The sequence below is a fragment of the Arvicanthis niloticus genome, chromosome 4 (genome assembly GCF_011762505.2).
Source record: "Arvicanthis niloticus isolate mArvNil1 chromosome 4, mArvNil1.pat.X, whole genome shotgun sequence".
NCBI lineage: Eukaryota > Metazoa > Chordata > Mammalia > Rodentia > Muridae > Arvicanthis > Arvicanthis niloticus.
The window spans coordinates 81906926-81924898 of NC_047661.1; the positions used below are offsets into that span (position 1 = coordinate 81906926).

The 17973-nt window shown below is 37.7% G+C and overlaps 1 protein-coding gene across 3 annotated transcripts in view; it reads right to left on the bottom strand.

Annotated features, from left to right (window-relative positions):
* The window catches only part of Sycp1 (synaptonemal complex protein 1), a 119684-nt gene that overhangs the window by 36686 nt on the left and 65025 nt on the right, over positions 1 to 17973 (bottom strand). For all 3 annotated transcript variants that reach the window (XM_076932103.1, XM_034500314.2, XM_076932104.1), the window contains one exon: positions 1791 to 1872. In XM_076932103.1, the coding sequence (XP_076788218.1) occupies positions 1791 to 1872 (82 nt within the window). The remainder of the gene's footprint in view (positions 1 to 1790; positions 1873 to 17973) is intronic.

The following is a 17973-nucleotide window of genomic DNA, read 5'->3' on the forward strand; positions in this document are numbered from 1 at the left end:
GGAGGGGGATAATGACTGGACTGCAAAAAAAGATTAAAGATAATAAAAAATGAAAAGAACTTCAAGTCTCTTAAGAAAGAAATTAAGGGAGACTTCAGATAATAAATAGATCTTCCATGCTCATGGGTTGGTAAGATTAACATAGTAAAAATGGCCATCCTACCAAAAGCAATCTGTAGATTCAACACAATCCCCATCAAAATTCCAGTCATAAAAAATTTTAATTGTTTAAATCTTCATAGGTTTTCATACTTTCAGTGATTTCTCAAATAATTTATGGCTTTTTAAAATTTGGAATATTCGTCTACATGTTAAATTCTACCTTCTACTAATTTCTGTTACCTTCAGTCAGTTGATGTTCCTTCTTCTGAAAAGTATACCCAAACTTAGCAAGTTTTGAGCAATAAGACACTACACTGTATAATCATGTGACACACTTTATATTCTCATAGTTTTGTTATATTTTATCTCAACTTACTGAATCCATATTCAAGGCACAAAATTCATTTTTAATATATTAAATATTATCACAGCATTGTAGTAGGTTGGCCTAATGCTGCTTGTATTCTAATGCTAATCTGGGTCTTCCAAAACTGCCCCAAACACAAGGCAGTCCTCACATAAGACACTGAGGGACTCAAACCCAGTTAATTTTTGATTGATAAATAGATGCCAGCAGCCAATAGCTGGAGAGAAGATAAATAGGTGGGGTTTAGGTTTTCCTGGGTTTAAGACCAGGTGGAGGAGGAGGAGAGAAAGAGGAGAAAGGAGCCACCATGGAAGAGAAATAACATGCAGAAGGGAGGGCCACAGTGGGATAGCTGAGCCATAAAAAACATGGCCATATGAGCTGGTCATTGGAGTTAAGAGCAGTCAATATGGAACACAGAAATTAGTAAATAGTGACACGGAGTTATCGTAGGGAAGTGGATTCTAACAGCATGGAGGATAGGCAGGCAGTTGCCCAGTTATTGTGCTGCCTAAGGCATATTTTAAAATATAAAGTTATGTGTGTCTTCCATCTGGAAACATAAATAGTCGAAGGTGGGAAGAAACCCCACACTGGAGTTTTAAAAATATTTTTACTACACAGCATGAACCTTTAATTTAGCCTAGAAATGAAGTAAAAATCAAATACTGAACATCTGAGGCTAGAAATATGGCTTAGTAGCTAAGTCCTAACTGCTCTTCCAGAGAATCTGTGCTCATTTCCCAGCACCTACTGGTATCTCAAAACCATCTATAACTTTAGTTCCAGGGATCTCTGGTCTCCATGGGAACCAAGCATGCACAAGGTGCACAAACATTCACTCAGGCAGAAAACCTGTACACATAAAATAATAGAAAAAACTTAAAAGAACATCTTTCAAATATATTTAGAATTATGAATATTCCATATATATATATATATATCATAAGCAAAACAACCCAACTTAGCCCCTATCATTTAAGGATTTTAAGTGTTTTGTTTTTATGTCTATGTACCACATGTTTCAGTGTCTTCAGAATCCAGAAGATAATACTGTATCTTACAGAACTAGAGTTTCAGATAGTTATAAATCATGTGGGTACTGAGAACTGAACTTCTCAGGGGGGTTCTTGACAAGAGCAGCAAGTGCTTTTAATGGCTAAGTCATCGTCTCTCTATCCTCTTTTAACCCATATTTGAAATGTTAATGGCTTAGTACCTAGATCACTAGTTATTTATACAATCATACATGTTACTTTATTGTCTGTAATGCTTTTATAATTTAAATTTTTGAATCTAATCCTTTGTGAAATATACATACATTTTCTTCACTCTTGTCCAATTTACATTTAATGTCATCTCCTCGCTGTATGAACTCTTGTCTTACTGATTCCAGTTCATCCCTAAAAGGAAATGCAAGAGAATAGCATCATAATCCAAACCATATTTTCATTTTATCTCCTAAGACTTTTTAAATTATTGATTATACATTTTTAGGCTTGAGTTCTCATCTTGATTACTAACATTTTATGCATGGCTATTAATAGGAACATTTCTACTCCCACATTTAAGTTACTATACACATTTATCTTTAAATTATATGTATCCTTGTCATCAGTTTCCTACTTTTAAAAACTATAGAAATATTTGATCTTTCTTTTCTTAGGCATTCTAATGCATATACAAAATTTTATACAAATAAATTTAAAATAGAAGTACAATTTAATGATATTTACATATATATACATCATTGTACATGTTCAGAGAATCTCCAGAAATATAAGAGTAGTGATGCTCTGGGTAAGGGAAACTAGACAGAAAAAAAGCAAAAGGCAAATAAAAGATATTTTTCTTCATTCATATGTTCCTTTGACCTTTGGAATTTTGTATTATATTCATATATTAATTTTTCATATTTTCATTAAATTATTGTATATTACAAATGAAAATATTAGATATTTTCTCAGTGGACACTTGAAGATATTTTCTACTTGTTCTTCTTTGTATCACATTACATTGATAATGTAATCAGTGATTTTATCTTTCAAATACTGAATCCAGGATATGAATTTTCTTAAAAATTTTCAATAGATGAAGGAATTGAATAAAACAGTCCAAAACCTAAAAGTGGAAGTAGAAACAACAAAGAAAACATAAATAGAGGCAAACCTGGAAATGGAAAACCTAGCAAAGAGGTCAGGAATTACAGATGTAAGTGTCTCTAACAGAATATAAGAGGTAGAAGAGAGAATCTCAGGTGTAGAACATATTGTAGAAGAGATTAACACAACTGTCAAAGAAAATTCAAAATGTAAAAAACTCCTAACCCAAAGCATCCAGGAAATTCAGGATACAATGAAAACACCAAATCTAAGAATAATTGGAATAGAGGAGAACAAAGATTCTAGCTCAAAGAACCTGAAAATGTCTTCAACAAGATCATAAAAGAAAATTTCCCTAACCAAAAGAAAGAGATGGCCAAAAAGGTACAAGAGCCTATAGAATACCAAATGAATAGGACCAGAAAAGAAAATCCTCTCAGCACATAATAATCAAAACACTAAACACAGAGAACAAAGAAAGAATATTAAAAGCTTCAAGGGAAAAGGGCCAAGTAACATACAAAGGTAGGCCTCTCAGAACTACACCAGACTTCTCAACACAGACACTAAAATCCAGAAGAGCCTGGTCAGAGGTCAAATCAAAATATTCCAGGACAAAACCAAACTCAGTATTTATCTACCAATCTATCCCTACAGAGGATTCTAGAATAAAAACTCCAACACAAGGAAGGTACCTACCCCAAATAAAACACAAGATATTAATCCTCTCACAACAAAGCCAAAAGGAGAGACCCACAAACACATAAGACCACCTACAGAAACAAACATATTAGAAACCAACAGTCATCTGTCTTTAATATCTCTCAATATTAATGGACTCAATTCATCTATAAAGAGACATAAGCTAACAGACTAAATAAGCAAACAAGATCCAGCATTTTGCTGCATATGAGAAACACACCTCAATAACAAAAGATAGACACTATGTCAGAATAAAAGGATAAAAAAAAAAAAAGGTCTTCTAAGCAAAAGGTCCCATGAAACAAGCTAGAGTTGCCATACTAATATCCAATAAAATAAAATAGACTTTCAACCACAAGTTATCAAGCGTGATGAGGAAGGACACTTCACATGCACCAAAGAGAAAAATCAAGAAAAAGTATCAATTCTAAACATCTATGCCGCAAATGCAAGAGTATCCACACTAAAAAAAAAAAAAAAAAAAAAAAACTTTACTAAAGCTCAAAACACATATTGAACCCCAGACCATAATAGTGAAAGACATCAACACCCCACTAGCAATTTAACAGCACACCTGAGCGCTCTAGAACAACAACAACAAAAGCAAACATACCCAAGAAGGCTAGCAGCAGCAAATAATCAAACTCAGGGCCAAAATCAACCAAACAGAAACAAAGAGAACTATATGAAGAATCAACAAAACCAAAAGCTGGTTCTTTAAGAGAATCAAAAAGATAGATAGGCACAAAGACAGTATCCAAATTAACAAAATCAGAAATGAAAAGAGACACATAACAACAAAAACTGAAGAAATTCAAAAAATAATCAGATCCTACCACAAAAGCCTATACTAAAAAAAAAACTGGAAAATCTAGATGACATGGATGGATTTCTAGACAGATACCACATACCAAAGTTAAATCAAGAACAGGTAAACTATCTAAACAGGCCATATCCCATAAGGAAATAGAAGTCATTAAAAAATCTCCCAACCAAAAAAAGTCCAGGGCCAGACATATTTAGGGCAGAATTCTACCAGACCTTCAAAGACCTAATATCAATATTCCTCAAAATGTTCCATAAAACAGAAATAGAAGAAACACTACCTAATTCACTCTATGAAGCCACAATTACTCTGATACCTAAACCACACAAAGATCCAACCAAAAGAGAAAGTTAGAGCAATCTTGCTTAAGAATACTGATGTAAAAATACTCAATAAAATTCTCACAAACCAAATCCAAGAACATATCAAAACTATCATTCACCACGGTCATGTAGGCTTCATCCCAGAGATGCAAGGTTGGTTCAATATATAAAAATCCATTAACGTAATTCACTATATAAACAAACTCAAAGAAAAAAAATCACATGATCATCTCATTGGATGCAGAAAAAGCATTTGACAAAATGCAACACCTCTTCATGTTAAAAGTATTGGAGAGAGGAATTCAGAGCCAATACGTAAACATAATAAAAGCAATTTACTGCAAACCAGTATCAAATTAAATGGAGATATACTTGAAGCAATCCCACTGAAATCCAGGACAAGACAAGGATACCCACTCTCCAAGTATCTATTCAATACAGTACTCGAAGTGCTAGCTAGAACAGTAAGACAACAAAAAGATATCAAGGGGAAACAAATGTTAAAGAAAAAAGAAAGGTATCACTATTTGCAGATGGTATGATACTATACATAAGCAACCCCAAAAATTCTACCAGAGAAATTCTCCAGCTGATAAACAATATCAGCAAAGTGGCCAGATATAAAACTAACTCAAATAATCAGTAGCCTTCCTTTATACAAATGATAAACAGTCTGAGAAAGAAATTAGGGAAATGATACTCTTTACAATAACCACAAATAAAATATCTTGGGGTAACTCTAACCAAACCAGTGAAAGATCTGTATGACAGTAACTTCAAGTCTCTCAAGAAAAAAAATCAAAGATCTCAAAAACTGGAAAGATCTCCCATGCTCATGGATTGTCAGAATTAAAATAGTAAAAATGGCCATCCTACCAAAGGCAATCTACAGATTCATTTATATCCCCATCAAAAATCCCAATACAATTCTTCAAAGACATGCAAAGAGCAATTCTCAAATTCATCTGGAAAGGAAAAAACCCAGAATAGTAAAAACAATTCTCAACAATAAAAGAATGGCTGGGGGAATCACCATCTCTAACCTCAAGCTGTACTACAGAGCATTAGTAATAAAAACTGCATGGTATTGGTACAGAGACAGGCACATTGATCAATGGTATAGAACTGAAGACCCAGAAATAAACCCACACACTTATGGATACTTGATCTTTGACAAAGAAGCCAAAAATATACAATGTAAAAAAGAAAGCATCTTCAATAAATGGTGCTGGTCTAACTAGCTGTCTGTATGTAGAAAAATGAAAATAGACCCATATTTGTCACCTCGAACAAAGCTCAAGTCCAAGTGGATCAAAGACCTCAACATAAAACCAGATACACTCAATCTAGAAGGTGGGAAAGAGCCTTGAACTCATTGGCACAGGGAGAAATTTCCTAAACAGAACTCCTGTGGCTCATGCTCTAAGATCAAGAATTGATGAATGTGACCTCATGAAACTGGAAAGTTTCCATAAGGCAAAGGACATACTCAATCAGACAAATCGGCAAATTACAGATTGGGAAAATTTTTTTCACTAACCCCACATCTGATAGATGAATAATATCTAAAATATATAAAGAACTAAAGAAGCTAATGAGGGAAAAAACCAAACAACATGAGGTATAGAACTAAACAGAGAAGTCACAACAGAGGAATCACAAATAACTGAGAAGCACCTAAAGAAATGTTCAAAGTCCTTAGTGATCAGGAAAATGCAAATCAAAATGACTCTGAGATTCCACCTTGTGCCAATCAGAATGACTAAGATCAAAACCTCAAAACACATGTTGGCAAGGATGTGGAGAAAGAGGAACACTCCTCCATTGCTGGTGGGATTGCAAACTGGTACACTCACTCTGAAAATCAATCTGGAGGTTACTCGAACTCAAAAGGATATACATGAGATGTACTCACAAATAAGTAGATATTAGCCAAAAAAAAAAAAAAACAGAATGCCCAAGATACAGTCCACAGAACTCAAAAAGGTCAACAAGCTGAAGGGCCCAAGTAAGGATGCCTCAGTCCCACTTGGGAGGGAGAAAGCAATCACAATGGGGGAATGAGGGAAGAACATGGGCTAGAAAGGGGACAGGATAGGGGGTGGAAGACAAAAAACATGATCTGGTATTGAGTGGGGGGGAAAGACTGAAACCCTGAGGGCCAGCGAAAAGAATGGAAACAGGCAACCTTAGGAGGTAAGAGGTTAGGAGTACCTTCCAGAATGTACCAGAGACCTGGGAGGTGAGAGACTCTCAGGACTCAAAGGGAGGGAACTTAGATTAAATGCCCTACAATAGGGAGAGTGAACTTGTAATGTCCACCTCCAGCAGAAAATCAGGACATCAAGTGTGTGATGGGGTTGCCATCCCAGTCAAACCTCTGACCCATAATTATTCCTGTCTGAAAGAACTGCAGGGATGGAAATGGTGAGGAGCCTGAGGAAAAGAAGGTCCAGTAACAGGCCCAAAGTGGAATCCAGCTGAAGGGGAGGCCCTAAGGCCTGACACTATTATGGGGGCTATGGATCAATCACAAAAAGGGACCTATTTGTTGGAGAATCTTCTGCGTATATGCCCAGGAATGGTATAGCCGGTTCCTCAAGTAATGCTATGTCCAATTTTCTGAGGAGCCACCAGACTGATTTCCAGAGTGGTTGTACCAGTTTGCAAATCTACCAACAATGGAGGAGTGTTTCTCTTTCTCCACATCCTTGCCAACATCGGCTATCACCTAAGTTTTTTATCTTAGCCATTCTGAATAATATGAGGTGGAAACTCAGGGTCATTTTGATTTACATATCCTTGATAACTGAGAATGTTGAACATTTCTTTAGGTGCTTCTCGGCCATTCAGTATTCCTCAGTTGAGAATTCTTTGTTTAGCTCTGTACCCATTTTTAAATAGGGTTATTTGGTTGTCTGAAAACTAACATCTTGAGTTCTTTGTATATATTGGATATTAGCCCTCTATCAGATGTAGGGTTGTTAAAGATCTTTTCCCAATCTGTTGGTTACCATTTTACCCTATTGCCAGTATCCTTTGCCTTACAGAAGCTTTGCAATTTTATGAGGTCCCATTTGTCAATTCTTGATCTTAGAGCATAAGCAATTTTTGTTCTGTTCAGGAACTTTTCCCCTGTGCCCAAGTATTCAAGGTTCTTCCACACCTTCTCTTCTAACAAGGACATATGTTCCACTATATTCATAGCAGCCTTATTTATAATAGCCAGAAACTGGAAGGAACCCAGATGTCCTTCAACAGAGGAATAGATACAGAAAATGTGGTACATTTACAAAATGGAGTATTACTTAGCTATTAGAAAAAGTGAGGTAACCCAAGCACAAAAGAACACACATGGTATGCACTCACTGATAATTGGATATTACCCCCAAAAGCTCAAAATACCCAAGATACAACTCACAGACCAAATGAAGCTCATAAGGAAGACCAAAGTGTGGGCACCTCAATCCTTCTTAGAAGGAGTAACAAAATACTCATGGAAGCAAATACAGAGACAAAGTGTGGGACAGAAACTGAAGGAGGAGCCATCCAGAGACTGCTCCACCTGGGTATCCATCCCATGTGTAGTCACCAAAGGCAGATACTGATGTGGATGCCAGGAAGTACATGCTGACAGGAGCCTGATATAGCTGTCTCCTTAGAGGTCTGCCAGAGCCTGACATATACAGAGGCAGATGCTCACAGCTAACCATTAAACTGATCATGGGGTTCCCAATGGAGGAGTTAGAGAGAAGACTGAAGGAGCTGAAAGGGTTTGTGGCTCCATGAGGAGAGCAACAATACCAACCAACCAGAGTTCCCAGGGTCTAAACCACCAGCCTGGGAGCACATAGGGAGGGACCCATGACTCCAGCTGTATATGTAGGGGAGGATGGCCTTGTCGGGCATAGGTGGGAGAGAAGATCCTTGGACCCATGAAGGCTGGACGCCGAGTGTGGGGGAATTCAAGGGTGGGGAGGTGGGAGTGGGGGGTGGGTTAATTGGTTGTCTGAAGTCTAACATCTTTGCAATTTTATGAGGTCCCATTTGTCAATTCTTGATCTTAGAGCATAATCCATTAGTGTTCTGTTCAAGAACTTTTGCCCTGTGCCCATGTATTTGAGGCTCTTCCCCCACTTACTCTTCTATTTGTTTCTGTGTATCTAGTTTTATGTGGAGGTCCTTGATCCTCTTGGACTTGAGCTTTGTACAAGGAGATAAGAATGGATCAATTTGCAGTTGTCTACATGCTGACTTCCAGCTGAATCAGCACCATTTGTTGAAAATGCTGTCTTTTTTCCACTGGACGGTTTTAGCTCCTCTGTCAAAGATCAACTGACCATAGGTGTGTGGGTTCATTTCTAGGTCCTCAATTCTATTACATTGATCTACCCGCCTATCTCTATACCAATACCGTGTGGTTTTTAATCACTATTGCTTATAGTATTACTTGAGGTAAGAGATGGTGATTCCCCCAGAAGTTCTTTTATTGCTGAGTATGGTTTTTGCTATCCTGGGGTTTGTTATTTCAAATGAATTTTAGAATTGTCCTTGCTAAGTCCTTGCTAATTTTAATTGAATTAAAATTTTGATAAGGATTGCATTGAATCTGTAGATTCCTTTCAGCCAGATGGCCATTTTTACTATATTAATCCTGCCGATCCATGAGCATGGGAGATCTTTCCATCTTCTGAGGTCTTCGTTGATTTCTTTCTTCAGAGACTTGAAGTTCTTGTCATACAGATCTTTCACTTGCTTAGTTAAAGTCACACCAAGATATTTTATATTATTTGTGACTATTGTGAAGAGTGTTGTTTCCCTAATTTCTTTCTCAGCCTGTTTATCCTTTGAGTTGAGGAAGGCTACTGATTTGCTTGAATTGATTTTATATCCAGCCACTTTGCTGAAGTTGTTTATCAGCTGTAGGAGTTCTCTGGTAGAAGTTTTAGGGTCACTTAAGTATACTATCATATCACCTCCAAACAGTGGTATTTTGATTTCTTCCTTTTCTGTTTGTATCCCTTTGACTTCCTTTTGTTGTCTAATTGCTCTAGCTAGGACTTCCAGTACTATATTAAATAGGTAGGGAGAGGTGGGCAGTCTTGTCTAGTCCCTAATTTTAGTGGAATTGCTTCAAGTTTCTCTCCATTTAGTTTGACATTGGCTACTGGCTTGCTGTATATTGCTTTTACTGTATTTAGGTATGGGCCTTGAATTCCTGATCTAAAACTTTTACCATGGAGGGGTATTGAATTTTGTCAAATACTTTCTCAGCATCTAATGAGATGATCATGTGGTTTTTTTTCTTTGAGCTTGTTTATATAGTGGATTACAATGATGGATTTCTTTATATTGAACTATCTATGCATCCCTGGAATGAAGCCTACTTGATCATGATAGATGATCATTTTGATGTATCCTTGGATTCGGTTTGTGAGAATTTTATTGAGTATTTTTGCATCAATATTCGTAAGTGAAATTGGTCTCAAGTTCTCTTTCTTTGTTGGGTCTTTGTGTGGTTTAGGTATAAATGTAATTGTGGCTTCATAGAACAAATTGGATAGTATTCCTTCTGTTTTTCTTTTGTGGAATAGTTTGAAGAGAATTGGTATTAGGTCTTCTTTAAAGGTCTGATAAAATCGGCACTAAAACCCTCTTAGGGGTCTGTATGACCTCTGCCCAGGTTCTTCTGGCTTTTAGAGTTTCTTGTGAGAAGTCTGGTATAATTCTGAAAGGTCTGCCTTTATATGTTACTTGACCTCTTTCCCTTACTGCTTTTAATATTCTTTGTTTTGTGCATTTGATGATTTGATTATTATATGTCAAGAAGAATTTCTTTTCTTTGGGGTTCTGCAGGTGACAGCAGGTGCTGGCGTGGATGTGAAAAAAGAGGAACACATCCACTGTTGTTGGTATTGCAAACTGGTACAACCACTCTGGAAATCAGTCTAGTGGTTCCTCAGAAAACTAGACCTAGTATTACCTGAGGACCCAGCTATACCAACTCCTAGGCATATACCCAAAAGATGCTCTAATATATAACAAGGACACATGCTCCACTAAGTTCATAGCAGCCTTATTTATAGTAGCCAGAAGCTGGAAAAAAACCCAGATATCCCTCAACAGAGGAATGGATACAGAAAATGTGGTACATTTACACAATGGAGTACTACTCAGCTATTAAAAACAATGACTTCATGAAATTCTTAGGCAAATAGGTGAAACTAGAAAATACCATCCTGAGTAAGGTAACGTAACCTAATCACAAATGAACACACATGGTATGCACTCACTGATAAGTGAATATTAACCCAAAAGTTTGGAATACCCAAGACACAACTCACAGACCATATAAAGCTCAAGAATTAGGAAGACCAAAGTGTGGAAGCTTCAGTCCTTCTTAGAAGGGGAACAAAATATTCACAGGAGGTATAGGGTAGGAGGGTCTTGGGAGGAAGAGAGGCGTGGCAGGGGAAAGGGGGTACAGTATCAGGTATGGGAGAAGATGGGGATGCTATATTGGAAATTAGGAAATTGAACAGAGGTGTGTAGCAATGAGGAATGGAGAACTGGAGGTAGCCACCAGATAAGTCCCAAATGCCAGGAAAGAGTCTCCCAGGACCCATCAGGGATGAGATTAGCTGGAATGCTCAACAAAGGGGAGGAAGAACCTGTAGAGACCACATCCAGAGGTTGGGGATATGGGGTCACCCACTCATCTCAAAATTTTTAACCCAGAATTCTTCCTGTCTAAATGAAATGTGGGCACAAACTGTGGAGCAGAGACTGAAGGAAAGGCCATCCAGAGACTGCCCCACCTGGGGATCCATTCCATATTCAGACACCAAACACAGACCCTATTGCGGATGCCAAGAAGTGCTTGCTGACAGGAGCCTGACATAGCTGTCTCCAGAGAGGTTCTGCCAGAGCATGACAAATACAGATGTGGATACTGGCAGCCAACCATTGGACTGAGTATCAGGTGCCCAATGGAGGAGTTAGGGAAAGGACTAAAGAAGCTCAATGGGTTTGCATGGCTCCAGCTGCATATATAGCAGAGGATTGCCTTATCTGGCATCAATGGGAGGAGAGGCCTTTGGTCCTGTGAAGGCTCAATGCCCCAATGTAGGGGAATAGCAATGTGGTGAGGTAGTAGTGAGTGAGTGAGTGAGTGAGTGAGTGAGTGAGTGAGTGAGTTGGGGAACACCCTCATAGAGGCAGAGGGAGGGGGTATGGGATGGGGGTTTTCGGAGGGGAAACCAGGAAAGGAGATAACATTTGAAATGTAAATAAATAAAATATTCAATAAAAATTACTTAATTTTAAAAAGCATAAGGACCTGAGTTTTATCCCCATAAACTACATAAAAGAGCAGGAATTGTTAGGTCATACTTGTAATCCCAGTGCTGGTAAGGAAAAACAAGTAGAACACTAATAATTGTTTTTTGGTCATGCTAAGCTACTTGGTTAGTTCCAAACTAGTTGAAATAAATCCAGACAAGAAGTATAGTGAAATACCAATAGTCTGGGAAGGGAATATCTAGTACCTGAAGAATGACACCTAAGGTTCTCTGAATTCCACACACTCACAGTATGCATATATGTGCAAATACACAGGCTCTTGTTATAGGAGTGGTAGCACACACCATCAAGTCCAGCACTTGTGAGTGTGAGGCAGAAAGATCAGTTAAAGGCCATCCTGGACCATATAGACATCGTCTCAAAAACTAAGTGAATGAATTTAAGCTTTTTTAAATCTTAGGGAAAAAACAGCTTCTATTTAAAATTTGTTTTCATATTTTAAGCAAAAAAAAAAAAAGTAGTGGTTTAATCATAGATATCTAATCTGTAAATAATAACAGCTGCTTCTGAAGAAGAAAGCAGAGCAAAACAGGGCAAAATCAATCATGGGCATAGCAAAAGATGTTTTTTAAATGTGGAAAACAGTTAACAGCAAATAATGTATTAAGCAATATAATAAAGCACCATATTCACCTCTACTCACAATACCTCATATTATCTCCAAACAATTCTGTATTAGGTCTAAAGATTTTAAATAAAAGTTTGCAAAAGCGCATTTTTTTAACCAAACATAAGAAAGAAAAATTTCTATGTGACTGTAAACAACACACAATATTTGAAAAGCATCCAAGTTCCCATGGATTTAAAAGAACTTAAAATCCAGAGAGAGAGAAGGGGTGGGAAATTGATTGAGAAGATAATAGTAACACTGCATATCAAGCCAGGCATGGAGTTCATGCCTACAACCTCAGAAACCAGGAGGCAGAGATAAAGAGGATCACTACAAGTTTAAATCCAGCCTGGTCTACCTAAGGCCCTTCTCCTAGGGCCTATGAACTATCTGGCTATGGATTCTTGGCAATGGTGCCAGATATGAGTTCTATCTTGTAAAGAAGTCCTTAAATCCAATCAAAATGTGGCAGGTTACTCCCATAAAATTCATGTCACTATTACACCAGTGGGTATATAATGCCAGGCCAGACATTACTGTAGCTCATTGGGTTCACAACTATAGAAGACTGCTGACACTTTTTCTCTTCCTATAGTATGCACAGCACCTTCCAGCACTATGAAATCTAGCCAATAGGGATAAAGCTTCCAGATCTACCACTTGATTTTTCCATGTTGTATAACTCAAGTATGTGCTGTCCTCAGAAATAGGGTCTTACTATCAAGTTCTGGAGGTTAACCAAAAGCAAAGATGCCTATAATGTATGGTCTATACATTCACACTGGCCAACATTTCCAAAAAAATTGCCCCATTACTACCTATGGCCTTTTTATTTGCTAGCTTGTATTGTCTAGTATGGCATTGTCCAACATTATAAGGTAACTCCATTTAAACTATTTTTGTGTGTGTATGTATTTTAGGAAGCTTCTATAGTAAGAAGGTTTCCATATGACTTACTAAAGGTCTTTAGCGCCGGGCGGTGGTGGCACACGCCTTTAATCCCAGCACTTGGGAGCCAGAGGCAGGCGGATTTCTGAGTTCGAGGCCAGCCTGGTCTACAGAGTGAGTTCCAGGACAGCCAGGGCTACACAGAGAAACCCTGTCTCGGAGAAAAAAAAAAAAAAAAAAAAAAAAAAGGTCTTTAGCATTCATTACCCTTCCTCTTACTCCCTCATCTACCCTCCCCCTCCTATCCTCATCCTACTTAACCCCTTTTGTCACACTGTTCCCCTTTCTCTCTTTTATCACTCATTCTATCTCCCCAGACCTAGAAATCCCTCCAACTCACGGCCCCCTACTAGATTACTGACCACTATGTGTATTCCAAATGAAACACACATATTTAAAGATTCAAAGCAAAAAGCCACATATGGGAGAAAGCATGTTATAATTATCTTTTGGATATGGTTTACCTCACTCAGGATGATTATTTCCAGCTCCATTCATTTACCTATGAATTTCATACTTCCTTTTTTTCTTAACAGCTGAATAATATTCCATTATGTGAATGTATCAAATTTTCATTGTCCATTTATCAGCTGTTAGGCATGAAGAATAGGTGTCCTACTATTATTATTCTGCTAAATACACTATTAAATTGACTCCTACAAATTTAATCAGACCTATAATTAAGTTTAGCTGTCTATCTCATTAGAAAAGCACAGAGACTCCAATAACTGGTCAATATGTGGCAAATAAGAGACTGTAGAGTCCTCAGCCCTAAATGGAACATCTCTAGCACCAATCCTCTGCCCAGGCTCAACAATCATTGTGAAAGAAGGAGTAGAAAGATAGTAAAACCCTGAGATGGTGGATGACAACAGGGAAACAGATACAACAGGGCAGTTGTATATATGAAGTCATAGTGCTTATGATAATATATGCCTAAGACCTACACAAGCTCAAGCCAGGCAAAATCCCAGCATGAACAGGAGAAGTAGGCACAAAGTCCCAAGCCTAGTCTAGGAGCTACTAGCAACTGATAGATGCTGTGAGAAATTTTTCAGTAAATTTTCTTGTAAGGTGTCACATTCCAGGGATTAGCCACATATGAGTATCTGGTCATCACAAATTGGACTGAATAGGTTTAAAGAAAAACAAAAGATGACATGAAATTCAGTAGATAAGGAGATATGGGTGGAACTAGTAGTAATTGAGGAAAGGAAGTGAATATGGTTAAAATATAAAAAAACTAAAAGAATAAAATAATTTTTTAAATGCCATATAAAAATATTTAAAATACCTGTGTTATTGCAAATAACTGATGATTCAAATGTAAAAGACATGGAAAAGCTAAATGTTAGTATATAAATTTTGAAAGAACAATAAAAAAGAATAGGATGTGAATTCAGAAATATTTAAGTATAAGAACAATGGTATACCCTTCTGGTCTGGGCCCAAGCACTGAGCAGATCACAGGTGGCAGCTCTACACCCAATCTCACAGGACCCAGAGGAAACAGGGCTCCCAGGAGTTATAACCCGGGCAGTATCTTAGATAAGGAGACCCTAACCCACCCCAAACAGGGAGTAACTGGGACCCACCAGGACCCAGGAAGTCACTCCTGGCCCAGAGCACTGGTTCCTTCCGGTTTGGGCCCGAGCACTGGGCAGATCTTAGGCCTCAGCTCTAACCCCAGTAGTAACACCCATCCCACACAATTCTGATACAACCAAGATAATAGGAAAGACAGGCTCCAGTTAGAGACAGGGCAGGGAGCACTAAAAAAGATCCAGATGGAGAAAGGCAAGCACAAGAACATAAGCATCAGCAACCCAGGGTACTTGGCATCATTAGAACCTAGTTCTCCCACACTAAAAAGTCCTGAATTCCCCATATCACCAGGAAAGCAAGATTCAGATTTAAAATCACTTCTAATGATGACGATAGAGGAGTTTAAGAAGGACATAAATAACACTCTCAAAGAAACTGATGAGAACACAGGTACACAGGTAGAAGCCCTTAAAGGGGAAACACAAAATCCTTAAAAAATTACAAGAGAACACAACCAAACAGGTGAAGGAATTGAAGAACAATGGTATAAATTCACAAGAAGAAAAACAAATAGAAAACTTTAAAACTTCTATAAATAAAAAACTGCCCAAAATTAAAATTTCTATAACAAGTTATAGAAATTCTATAAATAATAAAGAATTGCTATTTTAATGTTTAAGTAAATAGTAAATGATAAAGCACTTAAAAGATTAAATAGTATAGATATTTGTTGGGAGCGACCTTGCTTATACATTAATGGCCTAAGTCAGCCATAGCACTAAGTCAGCCATAGGCCTAAGTCGACCATACATGCCTACTGACACAAAGTCTTGGTCTCTATGAAAAAGCACTAACCCTAAAACAGATAGCTATAGATCTTGTAGACAGGTATCCCTGGTAGGAAACTACCAGCTTAGATAAGAACAAATGAAAAATAGATCTTATGAACAGGTAGCTTTGGTGGGAAAGTACCAACTTAGATAAGAATAAATGAACGATAGATCATATGGACAATTACATAGTGACCTGTTCCACCCTGTTTCTTCTGTGAACTCTTCACCTAGCCAATATCCTGTTTTGTAGAACATATGTACTCCCCCTGAGATCACCTGCACTCCCCAGAAACAAAGAAAACACTGTGTCATCCCCCTCCCAACATCCTGCCTCTATGTGTATATAACCCCCATGTGGAAAAATTAAAATTTGACAGCTTGATCAGACTCTAAACAGGCTGTCGGTTTCTTGTGTACTCCTGTTCCCCACTTCACTCTTCCAGGTCCTCTGGATCCTAGTTCACCACCGCAAGGGCCGGGACAGATATTTGCAGATAATTTTACAGAAAAAAAATATAGGAAAATTTCAAAAAAAAAACCTAGAGTTTATGCAAAACATAATGGCTGCAAATCATGAAAACTGTTATTTATGTTTTAAATTATCAATAAATTAGTGATGATACCAGATAACAGTTGAAACATTTTGTAAACAGAGCTATCACATGATCTTGGCTGTATTTCACAATTTACAATAAAAATTACTAGAAACAAGTTAATGACCAAGTCACTGGAATCATTATTTCTATGATCTTATTAATAAATTAAAAAAAGTTATTCTCTCAAATTTAAAATAATACACGTGTATCTTGTTTACTTCAGTATTGCTAGTAATAGTGAAAACTACAAAATAGTAAATATCCCAAAACAAAGTTAATATTATTACATATATAAATATACTATTAAAAAATCAAGAAGTATAATGCTGAAAATACAAAGTGCAAATGTAAGATTATATATGATTATGAGTAATAGTTAAAATATATTTTTTAAAACAATAAAGATAAATATTCTAATATTATATAATAAAATGCCCTTAAAAGTAATTTCGAATTTTTTTATTCTAAATTTTCTAGATTCAGTTAGTTTAATTTTTCAGCTTTAAAGAATTAGGTTTGAAACAACTGATCTGCTCCCCTGAAGAAACTGCATCCAGAGGCATGCAAGGGAGGTCATGGACTGCAGAGCTGCAGGTAGGAGGACCTGTACACCTCCCTAGGCCCCAGAACCACAAGTAGCAGTAGGGAGCCCCCAGAGCGCACCTGGCATCAAGAACCTGCCCCTGCGGAAAACCACTCCCCTTCTGCCCATTGCCCAGATCCCGGAGGCTGGAGCAGTCACACAGCTGATCGGCTCCCCTGAGGAAATTGCGTCTGGAGGCATCCTAGAGAGGTCACAGACCACAGAGGTGCAGAACAGGGGACATCATATCCTGAAGCATCCTAAAGGAGTAACTACATTCAGAGCAGCAAACACCTAGCTGGTCTACTACCATGGAGACACCATATCTTGAGATATTTTAGAGGAGCCACTGTACCCAGAACAGCTGGAGCTCAGGATCATAGAGACATCTGGACCCCAAGGAGTTCTGACACAACCAAGATAACTGGAAAGGCAGACTCTAGTCAGAACCAGTGAGTGCAAGTAGCACTAGAGCTAACCAAATGGCAAAAGGCAAGCGCAAGAATGTAAACAACAGAAACCAAAGTTACTTGGCATCACCAGAACCCAGTTCCCCCACTATAGAAAGTCCTGAACACCACATAACACCAAAAAAGCAGGACTCAGAATTAAAATCACTTCTCATAATGACGATGGAGGACTTTAAAAAGGACATAAACAACACTCTCGAAGAATTTGAGGAGAACACAGGTAAGCAGGTGAAGGAATTACACAAAACCATCCAGGATCTAAAAATGGAAGTAGAAACAATAAAAAAATCTCAAAGGGAGACTACCCTGGAGATAGAAAACCTAGGAAAAAGATCAGGAGTCATAGACGCAAGCATCACCAACAGAATACAAGAGATAGAAGAGAGAAACTCATGTGCAGAAGATACCATGGAAAAAATAGACACAACTGTCAAAGGAAATGTGAAATGCAAAAAGTTCCTAACCCAAAACATCCAGGAAATCCAGGACACAGTGAAAAGGCCAAACCTAAGGATAATAGGAATAGATGAGGGTGAAGACTCCCAACTTGAAGGGCCAGTAAATATCTTCAACAAAATTATAGAGGAAAACTTCCCTAACCTAA